The sequence below is a fragment of a genome, unplaced genomic scaffold (assembly GCF_019419815.1).
Source record: "Pyrus x bretschneideri cultivar Hongxiangsu unplaced genomic scaffold, Pyrus_bretschneideri_v1 Contig3, whole genome shotgun sequence".
NCBI lineage: Eukaryota > Viridiplantae > Streptophyta > Magnoliopsida > Rosales > Rosaceae > Pyrus > Pyrus x bretschneideri.
Genome location: NW_025999612.1, coordinates 4,258,279 through 4,270,773, shown reverse-complemented (window position 1 = coordinate 4,270,773; position 12,495 = coordinate 4,258,279). Strand labels below are relative to the sequence as shown.

Sequence of the window (12,495 nt, the reverse complement as noted above, 5' to 3'; positions counted from 1 at the left end):
TTGGATTTTTTTTTTCGTTGGGTGTCGACCCAGTCCCAGTCGCGGGTTGCACAGCTGCAATCGTCAGTTTCTAGGCTGGTTTGGCCTGTCAACTTTTGGAGTTGCGAACAAGCTCGATTTTTAGCTATTTCACTCCAAACAAAAATAAAGATAAAAGGACAACAAAATTGAATCTACCTTACCCAAGTAAAATAGGTGGCTGGAGAGGCTTGAAAATTGCCTACAAAAATCGCGGCTCTCGCCCTAAAACTAGGGAAGTCTACCCGAGTTGATTTTTGCACCAAAACCCCCCATTAAAGACCTTAGAAAAGCTAAAAACATATACTTAAACACGATCCAAGAAATTTTAGGTGGTTTTGGAACTTACCATTGTTGAAAATTCAAAAGCTCACCGGAGGAAAATATGCACAGTGATGGTGCCATTGTGCAAAGAAAGAATGAAGGACAAAGGCCTCGGCCTGGTTTGAGATCAACACTGGGAGGGTCTTAAGGTGGTGGTGTTTGGTACGGTCTCCACGGCGTGGGTTCGACGGAGGTGGTGATCTGTGATTTCCAGAGAGGGAGAGAGCTAGAGCGGGACAAAGGTGAGGGAGAAAATAGAGAGAAGAGAAAGGGGGTACGGATGTGTAGGGAGGAAAATCCCACATGGAAGAAAGTGAGTGGTGGGCATTGGTCCCTCACTTAACAAAATCTAAAAGGAAAATAATAAAATAACTTAGGCCAATTATCTTGGATAGTGAATTTACTAAAATACCCTTTGTCTTTGTAAGTCCGTAAAATCTCTATTGTAGCTCCAAATTCGAATTCTCTTGCGCTCACGCGTTCGTACCATTGAGTACTTCGAGATTACCATAAAATAATAGCTCATGTCACGAAATAACGGTCAACGAAAGTCAATAACCTCGCCACTAGGGGCATTTTTGTCAATTCACTCTTTCAAAATTAATAAAATTGTAAAATTAGGGACGGGTTGTTACAATCTACCCACCTTAAAAAAATTTCATCCCTAAAATTTGAAATAACTTGTTGTACATAAAATAGTAAAAATACAAAAGAAAAGTATATGTAAAGAAGATATCCAGCTAGAGCAGTTGCATAAAAGAACATGTCATTCTGTTGCGATCAGATTGCAATAATTCCTCTTTCATGCCTCCAACTCAAACTTCCTTCTCCTTCAACATAATACTGTAATATAATACCTTTATAAAATAAAAGACATAAAGTCAAAAATAGATATATTAAAACATAACGCCAAAATACGTATTTAATAATGTAAATTTATAATAGTTCTACTAAAATCAAAATCGAACATAGAAAATTTTCACCACACACTCATAGCGTCACGTACTCCGAGAACAAGCATGTAGTATCTTTGGGTCAAGCCCCAACCATAGATAAATAACTCAATGAATAAATATAAATAATAAAGTAGACGGGCCTACTTATCCACTTGCTTAATGAATCCAACGAATAAGTTATCGGTATTACAATATGCAATCCAGAATACCAACAACTCATTGTTGTCACAATAAGCAAGCAAATAATTCCCAAGGGTGAAATATACCATCTTGTCCCCCATTAGGAAATACGCATAAAACAACTGAATAATGCCTCGTTCGCGCTCACGTACTACCTTTTTGGGTGACAACGTCAATAAAACACAAGTTTGCTACAGTGTAATCTCGATCATTCAAATACATGTTTGCAATACTCATTTGTCAATCATGTACTATGCATAAAATCTCTATAAAATGGCTCAAACGATACCATAGCCAAACTAGAATAATAATTATCATTGTACGTAACTCAAACAAGGATAAGTGTTTACCATAACCTTGCAAAAACTACAGAACAGACAAACGCAACATGTCCACTAAGGTCTGAATAATTCGTTCAAACTGGTCGTTAGTCTGAGGGTGAAATGTGGTACTGGACAAAAACAAAAGCTTAGTACTCATGGCCTTCAAGAAGACTTCCCAAGACTTAGAAGTTAAACGCGCATCACAGTGAGATACAATAGTAACATGGACACCATGTAGCTAAATAATGTAGTTGACAACGTCTTAGCAAGTACAAGATAAAAGAACTATGTCAAGAAGGCTAAAAGAACACCCAAGAATTTGAAGGTCAAAACAAGTCCATCAAATCAAGAGTACAAGATAACTGATTGAATGCATAACATCTCGCTACAACGGTAGCTTCCAAGAGATTCAATCACCAACAGTAAAGATTTGTTCAGCAGAGTAATTGTTGAGTGATTGAAGAGTTGACGGTCACAACTAAAAATTATATGTCTGAGCGAATTTCCTAGACAATCTATCTGCATATTAAATAATACGAAATGCAGTAGGATAGACACGTATCTAAGGTTGACTGGAATGCCTTCTGGCACAAATAGATGAATATGGAATTACAGTCAGAGTAAATGCTGATTGAAACTGCTAGCAAAACTAATAAAAAATGATGAATCTTACCAAGTGGTCTAAAATGTTGCCCCTTTGGGACCAACAGAAAGTGAGCTAACTTGTCAAGCTGGTCGAAAATCACCAAAATATCATCATAATCTCCACATGTACAAGATAACTTGTATTGGGAACTTATGGTGATATTTTCCATCTCTATTTAGATATCATAATTGATTATAACCACTCGAACGATTTCTTGATAGTTTGTAAGTAACGTCGTATCAATACTCGTGAATTCTAGCTGAAATGGGATAGGATAGGCTGAAAGTGTTCAAGGGATATATGTCTTTTGCTACTGTAACAGTAATTACATTTGCATAACCGGGGTGATACACGATGGTGCAATCGTAGATGTTGATTTGGTTCTTCCATCGTCGCTGTCAAAATTTTAGTTCCTTTCAAATGAAGATACATTTGAGAAGTCTAAGGCTAGTAAAGATTTTGGACACATTTCTCCATAGAAAAGTGTCATCCAGTTTTCAAGTAAAGATGGTAGCTGCTAATTCTAAGTCATGAGTAAGATGGTTCACTTCATACGGTTTTGACTATCAAAAAAACATAAGTGATACTCTGTCATGCTACATTGGTACGCAGTCAAATCATTTAGTGAAACATCATTATAGATTATGTAATCATCGTTGTTATCGAAGGGTGTACGAACAATGGTCGAAAAGAAGCAACACCTCAGTTGTCAGAAACTTTATCCACCTTTAGCATCTAAAGGTAAACTAACTTTCCTTTGTTAACTTGTGAGGAAAATGCTATAGTTGAAAAATCATTAATAAACCGCCGATCAAAATCGACAAGGCCAAGGACGTCTCGCATTTCACAATAATTTGTGGGAATGTCACACTGCTACAACCTTTTGGGGAAATAAATATAATATCGCCAGCTGAGATCATATCTTCCAAGAAAGATACCTAATCTAACAAAGCTAACATCTGGAGAACTTGGTATAAAGTTGACTATCAGTGTTTAGAAAATTTGATCTCATTTCTAAAGTAGGTGAGAAAGTTGTCGATAAGACTACTACAAATTCGTTAGGCTATGAAAGAAAATTTGGACTCTAAAAAGTTGGTCAGACAGACCATCAACTTGAAGTATAGGTTTTAATCGTCACCGAATTATGTTGCCAGGAATCCAGGTACCATCCTAAGGTTCGGTCTATCATCCTCGTGACTAGGTTTGAGGTTCCCTAGATAAAGTATTTGGTTAGGTAAATTCCTAATTGGTAAGCCTTTGTAACTAAGTTCTCTCAATGATGTAGGAGTAGTTCGAAAATATGCAAGGAAAACTGGTGTAGTACGAGAAAGTGAATCGGTGGTGTACTTCACTTCACAATTTAGTGGTATCCCATGTAAAATTTTGAAAAGTGATATCAGAGATATATGTTTCCTCAGAACGTACAATACTACTTCTTTTCTCTACAACATGTACTAACAAGTCTTCACAGCTTTCACGATGCTCAATTCACTCTTACAGGAATAATTCAACTCATGCTTCAATTTTAATGTTTGTCTGTGGAGTTGATCAGAAAGGCGACTAGTTGAGAATCTTCTGGTTACCTAGATGGGTAAAATGGTTTACACAACTGCAAGTTTACGGTCCTCCTACAAGGCTTACTCCTAAATTTCCACAATTGTAATTCCTTCGGCTTTGGTAGTCAAAATTAATCAGTCTATTAGTCACATTGCTAATTAACGCATTTAAGATATTTTGATATTGTTTATTATCCTAAAATTGTGAACCAGCGTTCGGGCATAAAGATATCACTCCTAGATAGTAGCATGTGTCCGATTTCATAAATCATACCCCCTGAATACTGGTTGACATATTCTGGATGTCGGACAATATCAACAAGTAGTAGCACCATCGTAGGCTGATTACAGGTTTAAGCCTGCTCGGGTGGATGGTTTCGAATGATTGGTAAGGAACTGGTCCTGTGAGTTGGTTTCGTTGATTATGGGGAAAATACTTACTGCTTCGAGGATTTCTACTAACCGTAGGTATAACAATTTGCAGTCTCATGCCTATACTCATTGAAATGACGAGTACAACATTGAAAGAAATTTTGGGAACTAGTATTGATTGAAGTGCTCTAAGCCTAGGAAAAGGAATTCACTACTAACCTACTTTAGAACAGGTTTAATGATATTTGATTTTCCTCCTAAAGATCCGAAATTATAACTACGTTTAAAAGATTGGTGTTGTTGGGGATCAAAAGTGATTGTCCCCAAGATGTTCTTCATCGAGTGCTAGCATTTTAGCACCACATTGTCATTCGAGACATTTTCAGAGATTTTGACAGAAAGTAAAACTTTGTAGGAAATTTGATTGGTGGTATACTAATGGTACCGCCAAGGAATCAAAGCTATTTTTAGGTTCCTAACTTGAAGGGTTAGTAATGATGAGTGGATAGTAGTAATGGGATTAATTGGTAAATTCCTAGTGGTACACAACTATCAATACATTAGCCCGGCTTTAGGGCCAACAATTCATTCCAAACAGGGATTTTCCTTGGCAGGGAAATTCTTCACTTGAAGTCTGAAGGCGTTCGCCAAAACGATTTTCTAGCATGTCAATAAGTCGCCTAATCTGTCCAAAACTTAGGAAAAGCTAACACGTTTTTTGTATTCGATGGGGTGGCAAGATTCGACATTAGGTTCAAAAACTGAGAATGCTTACATCACGTATGTGATGGACGCAATATTGCCCAAACTTATGCTCTGATACCAAACTAACACACCCCGACCCAAAGTGTCCACCTGGACTTCGAATTGAGCTGTGCTGGCCGATACAGGAAGGTGACGAAGCCATAAACTGTAGTGATGTGGAAAAAGTGAATAAATTTAAACCTAAAGTGCCTAAATGTAAGAGTGCGCATGTGAGCGGGATTGAACACAATTCACACGTGATGTCAGAGCATATGAAAAGTACAGTAAGGTAGAATAAGAATTATACAATCAAGGGTAATCACCTATACCAACATTTGCCAGGAATCTTCATCACAAAAGCTCTGCTACTAAACCTGAAGGGGTGAAAAATAAAGGTGAGTGGGTCTAAAAATAATGTTTTGTAAAACCTTTTTGAAAATATAATAACCCTTCGCCATAAAACATGCATAGTTTCCAAATATAACATACTACGTATAATATGAAAATACGTACCATAACCAGCAGTAACTCAAGAATGCGATACATCACAAACTTTCATAAATAAACACATGACATCCGTAATCACATAATCTCGCATAAGAAAACCTATCATATCAAGTGCTCATCGACATATGATGACACACGAGTTCATGCAAAGGTATTCTGACAAAAACAGGACTAAGTGTAATAATGATATACGCTCTAGTACTAAAATCACGTGAAGACTGGCGCTATATGCATCACATATGAGTCCTAATTGTCTATAGCAATCTAGGACAGGACTAGTACCTACAATGGATCCAAAGTGAGCATACGATGCAATCTGAACATACACGTGACAGACTGGCCCTAGCCCTCGAGTGAGTACTAACACCAATGCAGCACACAATGAGCAAATAACGTAAATATGATCATGCAACGGTAAATCGATAATTGTAGGTAACATAACACTTCTCATGTTGCAAATATAATTAAGACATCCCATAATAGTACGCATACATGTGCATCCTATAAGATTCAGAATAATTTCATAATTCTCAACATTACGACCTTTCTTGTAAATGTTAATTTAATTATGGCAATCACATAGAAAATTCATTATTAAATATATATGTGGAAACTAAATAAATATATATATACTATATAAAAGAAAAGACTCACTCACAGATACTTGCGAGGCCGTATCCTTTCGAACTAGAAAAGCTGAAGTCTCCGATAGTATTCACACTTAAGCATAATATTGAGTCCCATCAGTAAAACTCAACTAAAACGATTAAATTTGAGAAAACGGACTGCGGATTTGAAATCAGGGCATCGAAATACGCTAAAAAGGGTCTCGGGCAATTTTCATAAAAAGTCAACAAAGAGTCAACGGTCAACCCTAAAGAGTCAACTAGGTCACATCGGCGATCAACTACGTTAAAACTTAGGACTTTAGCTAAACGGATATCAAAAAAGGACTCTAGGCTTCGAAATTAGCTTACGAGGGTTTCGGAGAAAATTTTGAAAAAGTCAACAAAAATCAACTAACGATCAACAGTTAACTTCAACAGAATATTCCATCCTAGAAGAAATATTTTGTTAAAGTTGACGAAATATTCCAAATAAATATTCCCTCCAATTTCAAAAATAGACCCGGGTCAGACTTGCGGATCCAGGTCAGATTTGGTCCACATATCCAAGTTTGGATCTTTTTTTTTCTTCGGGTCGGGTCGACCCAATCCTAGTCATGGGTCAGTTTTTGGGTTGGTTTGACCTAGAAACTTTTGGTGTTGCGATCGAGCTCGATTTTTAGCCATTTCACTCCAAAATTAAACCAAAGGAAAGATAAAAGGATGAGGACATTGAATCTACTTACCCAAGTAAAATAGGTGGCTTGAAAATAGCCTGCAAAAATTGCGGCTATCTGGAAAACTTGGAAGTCTCCCCTAGTTGATATCTGCACCAAAACCACCACTGAAAACCTTAGAAAATCTAGAAACATATACCAAAACACAATCCAAGAAATTTTAGGTGGTTTTGGAACTTACCATTGTCAGAAATTCAAAACCTCGATGGAGGAAAATATGCACAGTGATGGTGTCACTATGTAGAGAGAATGAGGGAGAAAGGCCTCGACCTGGTTTGAGATCAAGACTGGGAGGGTCTTAAGGTGGTGTTGGTTGGTGCGGTCTGCTCGGTCTGGGTTCAGCGGAGGTGGTGATATGTGATTTCTGGAGAGGGAGATTTAGAGCAAGAAAGAGGTGAGGGAGAAAATCAAGAGAAGAGAGAGGGGGTCTGGATGTGTGGTAAGGAAAGTCCCATGTGGAAGAGAGTGAGTGGTGGGCATGGGTCCCATACTTAACAAAATTTGAAAGAAAAATAATAAAATAACTTAGGCCAATGATCAAGGATAGTGAATTTACTAAAATGCCATTCATCTTCGTAAGTTCATAAAATCTCCATCATAGCTCCAAATTCGAATTCTCTTGCGCCCACGTATTTGTACCATCGAGTACTTCGAGAATATGGTAAAATAATAGCTCATACGCGTCACAAAATAATGGTCAACGAAAGTCAATAACCTTACCAGTACGGGCATTTTTGTCAATTCACTCCTTCAAAATTAATAAAATTGTAAAATTTGGGATGGGTTGTTATAGCTTAGATTTAAACCGTCAAAATAATATTATCAATAATCCAAATCAGATCCAACACATTAAACTCTATAATGCACCCATCCATTTATGTGTAATCCATAAAAAAAAAAAATAACAAATAAATAATTTTTTTACATCAAACCATTGTGAGAAAAAAGATAGATAATACAAAAACTAATTCCAAAATTGTTAACAAACAAGAAAGATTAAAGAGACTTTCTTACTCTCTATTCTTATAGAGGAGATCTGTTCTCTTTCCCCTTAAAATACAAAAAACTTAACAAACTATAAAGTTAAAGGTGAAAAATAATAGGTTCATAATCTTGGATGGAAAAGGGACTAACCTCATATATATTAATAGTAAAAATATGGTGCTAAATTTTGTAATTTCCTATCCTTGAAATAGAGATAGTCTAGTCTTACTAGCTGAGTCAACTAATTGAAGCTTCACCAACCGTACTGTTTCTAAGAGAATACCTCTTGGCAACCTAAAGCGCATTAAAATACAATTATACCCCTATACAAATTACTAAATTTTAAAAAATTAGTTAATTGAGTATGGATAATTATGTCAAACAACAAATAAAATACTATAACAAATATATATATATATATAAAGAATAACCAGAAATAAAAATAAAACTCCACCGCCCACGTTCCCTTTTTCAAAACCTCCACACCACCCCAATTTCTTCAAAGCCAATTTTTTTTTTTTTTTAAATTGCCTAAAAAGTTGATATAAATATAAGTCATAGCAAATTGATAGATTAAATTTAATAACACAACGCATAACGTGTGGACACATGGCTAATAGGATATATAAAACATATTGAGATGAAATCATCGAAAGAAAAAGAAAAATAATACCCTGCCCAGTCGTGTATTTTTCGTTAACGCATATATCGTGATGTGGAGGGACCAATTGTGCTCTAGTTGCCACCAGTGCCACATACATGTTTTTGTAGTGTTCCAGATGGTCTAAAGTAAAAGTCCATAAGTGCGGACGGTTAGCAGTCTTTGACTTACTCGTCTTCTAGATGGTCTAATAGGTTCCCTGTGGAATGGTAATGCACTTCACTTACTCTTCTTCTTATGGTGGAAATAATTAAATAGCTAAAAAAATAAAAATAAAAATATCTACTTCTAGCTTTGACTCTGTCTCACTTGGTGAACCCCTTATTTGTTTTGTGTTGAGTAAATATAGTGTTATTGGTTTATTATTTGATTTGCTTCAGAAATTGACATTTAGTGTTATTTTATTTTGTAGAATTAGTTTTGTTTCATTTTGACTCTTGAAATTTTTATTTTTGTCTCATTAATTTCAATTCATCTCATTTTTATCTATTTTGTCAAACAGATGTTATCGACATTTTATTTTTGACCCAACTCTTTGTGAAAACAATCCAAACTCCATTTTTTTATAACTCAAATTCAAGGCTCCATTCATCTCTTTTGCGCCTTTTTTTTTTTTTTTTTTTTTTTTTTGTGCAGATTGGTGCAGAGTTGTAGTTGAAGCTGTTGGATTCGATTACATGAGTTTGAATTAGAGTTGTGAGATTATTTTAGGTGGCATATGTTGGAGGCAAATAGCTGTTTCACTTTCAATAATGAAATGTCCACACTACTCTCTAATTTAACGTTTATTTGATGGAATGTATAACAATGGATGAATCGAGACTAATGAAAATAGTTGTTTTAGGAGGCAAAGGAAAACAAAATTAATTTCAGAGAGTAAAATAAGATTACATGACAGTTTAAAGGAACAAATCAACAAATAAACCTAATCCTTATTATATAATACTATATAATAAACAGGTTTGTAATCATATTCTCAATCATCTACTGGAGTGTTACAAGTCTAAAACTACAAGTCAATAAAATACAAAAAAATTATTTGCACGTTATGTTTCCAGTTTCCAGGAAATTATTAACACCGCTGATGTCTCTAGTTAACTCACTATCCAAAACACTACATATATACCAAGCTCCACACAACAAACATTCACACAATCAACACATTTGCTCATCAGTTCATATTTTAATATAGAGAAAGAGAGAAACCAAACAGATTATTTTTCTTTCGAAGCTTTTATTCAGCAAAAGCAATTAAGATGGCTGAGAAGACCCAACAGGTTTATCCTTCAGTCCTCGCAACCAATGGTTACCAAAGAAGTGATGCTGAGTCTTTGCAATCAGCTGACGAGCTCAAACGCAAGAAGAGAATCAAGTTAGCCATTTATGTTGCAATTTTCATTGTGTTTCAAATCATTGTCATAACCGTGATTGGTCTTACTGTTATGAAAGTTAAGACCCCAAAGGTCAGACTAGGCAACATCGACATCCAAGAACTCAACTCCTTCCCGGCAACACCTTCATTCGACATGAAATTCACAACCCAAATCAAGGTCAAGAACACAAACTGGGGTCCTTACAAGTTTGATGCTAGCACTGTCACGTTTTTGTACCAAGGAGCTGCTGTCGGACAAGTGGTTATTCCGAAGAGCAAGGCTGGAATGCTTTCCACCAAAAAAGTGAATGTCGAGGTGAGCTTGAATTCGAATGCACTGACGGGTTCCAATCTTGGGAGTGAATTGAGCAGCGGGGTGTTAACTCTCAATAGCGCGGCTAGTTTGACCGGAAAGGTTGAATTGATGTTAATAATGAAAAAGAAGAAGGCTTCCACCATGGACTGCTCCATTGCATTCAATCTGTCATCGAAGACGCTCAAAAGTTTAGAGTGCAAGTGAAAACAGACCAAAGATTTCTTTGTACTTGTTTTATATTTTCCTAAATTTTGAATGTTTTTTTTTCTGTTGCCTTTCGTTTTCACATATCCTATAGCTCGGTATATACGTATTCATACCAAAACGCAATTTTGCACTTGTACTCTTTTTTCTTTGGTTAAATGAAGATTGATAGTGCTGTTGTTTTAGGTTTTGAACAGATCCTTTGGAAACCTCTGTAACAAAATATTGACACTTTCATCCCAAAATAGTATGTAGTAAAATTCAAACATTTAGTAATTGAGAAGGACCATAAAGATTGCGACATGCATGGAGCCTATAAACTAACAGAAACTTTAGTAAAGTGGTAAAAATTTCCATTGTTTGGGATGGTCACCCCTTCAGATTCATCCAATCCAACCCTAACTTCAACTGACTAATTAATACCTAATTAATGCCTAGTCTTTGTCTTACAACGGGACAAATTACAAGCTGTGGTCTTGTTTGCAGTGGGGTGTGACATTGCTGTCTAATTTGTCCAGCTTAAGATGCTGTTTGATCTACTATAAATAATTCTCAAAGATAAATATCTAGGTGACATAATTCCAGCCTCCAGGCAGTATCTTCCTTATCTTTTTTCTAGTATATTTTTCCTACGTTTCGTTTTATTTATTTACTTCTTTTGAACGTGAAGAAGCAGCGGTTATGCAGTCCTTCTCTGTATTCAACCAAACAAAAAAGTCTAAAAGAAGAACAAATAAAAAATGAGAAAGACTGCATAACCGCTGCTTCTTCGCGTTCAAAAAAAGTTCAAGCATCACACAAATAATAATAAATCATATGAAACCGACTGGTTATTGGTGTGGCTGTGTTCCCAATACCTTGGAATAGGTCCCAATTTCCAATTCTTCAAGCACAAACCTTAAAAGAAAAAGAAAAAATCCTAATTAATGATTTAATAAAACGCAGTTCAACTCCAATCCTCTTTCACTCACTGCTTAGTTTGTGATCATTTGCATTTTAGAGTTTTGACCGTCTTAGTTGACAAATCGATTGTTACGGTGCAATTCATTGTAGCACTCTTCTTTTTCTTCATAATTAAAAACAATTTAACTTTTCCACTCAATTTGGCTTGGCTGCTCAGCGTCAACATCCCACTCTTCAATTCACTGCCAAGATTGGAACTGCCATGCGAGTTCAAACTCACCGTGGCACTGACCTTCTTGGTGGAACGCATTCCAGCTTGGCCCTTCGGAATTGAAACTTGCCCTATAGTCACGCCTTGGTGCAAAAACGTGACAGTGCCAGCGTCAAACTTGTAAGAACCCCAGTTTGTGTTCTTGACACTTACTTGGGTTGTGAAGCTCGTGTCAAACGAAGGTGTTGTTGGGTCAGAGTTGAGGCTTCGGACGTTGATGTTGCCTAACCTGACCTTCGGGAACTTAACCTTCATCACAGTGAGTGCAATTATTGTGATTACTATGATATGAACTACAAGGAAAATACCAATGTACTTGTACATCATCCTTCTTTTTTGACGTCTGAGCTCCTCAGATTGCAAATACACCGCGGATTCTTCATCTTTTCCGTGGAGCACAGGAACCGGTCCCATGTGACTGTACTTCTCAGCCATTTTTCGTTTTTATGGTTTTGTACTTCTCAATGATTGATTGAGAAGTATAAGAGTTCTACGTTTGGTAATGGTAGCAATATTGTGTATTTATATTGTTTAGACATCTTGACTAATTAATGTATTTACTTGAATTGGAAGGGAATAAGTACAAATGAGTTCTGGAATCAAAGTGACCATTTTGCATTTTTCAATTGGAATATGCAAACACGCTTAGATGAGATTCTTGCCTTCTAAATGGTTCCATGGACATGACTTGTAATGCAAGATGAAAAATGTACACTTATTTATCTATTGAAGCCTCGGTGACATCCAATTGGGACCATATAATAAATATATCTATACTTTGTCCCTTAAGGGGGGCGAAGAACGTGATATTGAGTA

The 12,495-nt window shown here is 36.2% G+C and overlaps 2 protein-coding genes and 1 long non-coding RNA gene across 4 annotated transcripts; 1 reads left to right on the top strand and 2 right to left on the bottom strand.

Annotated features, from left to right (window-relative positions):
• Positions 1-1,714: 1,714 nt before the first annotated feature.
• LOC125479580 lies at positions 1,715-7,559 on the bottom strand. Of its 2 annotated transcripts, XR_007260114.1 has the most exons (4): positions 7,150-7,559; positions 6,978-7,058; positions 6,285-6,346; positions 1,715-5,493 (listed from the first exon to the last, which is right to left on the bottom strand). It is a non-coding gene; the product is annotated as an uncharacterized LOC125479580 (long non-coding RNA). The 2 variants fall into 2 exon arrangements; XR_007260115.1 differs by lacking the exon at positions 6,285-6,346 and having other exon boundaries at positions 7,150-7,529.
• Positions 7,560-9,869: 2,310 nt separating this feature from the next.
• Positions 9,870-10,690, top strand: LOC103935787. Its single transcript, XM_018644641.2, has one exon. The coding sequence runs from the start codon at positions 9,870-9,872 to the stop codon at positions 10,503-10,505; it is 636 nt and encodes a 211-aa protein (XP_018500157.2). The 3' UTR covers positions 10,506-10,690.
• LOC125479597 lies at positions 10,643-12,172 on the bottom strand. Its single transcript, XM_048589111.1, has one exon. The coding sequence runs from the start codon at positions 12,112-12,114 to the stop codon at positions 11,491-11,493; it is 624 nt and encodes a 207-aa protein (XP_048445068.1). The 5' UTR covers positions 12,115-12,172; the 3' UTR covers positions 10,643-11,490.
• Positions 12,173-12,495: the final 323 nt, after the last annotated feature.

Bases quoted from the DNA above. Each gene is read 5' to 3' on its own strand.
- LOC125479597 (XM_048589111.1), bottom strand. From the start codon at position 12,114: ATGGCTGAGAAGTACAGTCACATGGGACCGGTTCCTGTGCTCCACGGA.
- LOC103935787 (XM_018644641.2), top strand. From the start codon at position 9,870: ATGGCTGAGAAGACCCAACAGGTTTATCCTTCAGTCCTCGCAACCAAT.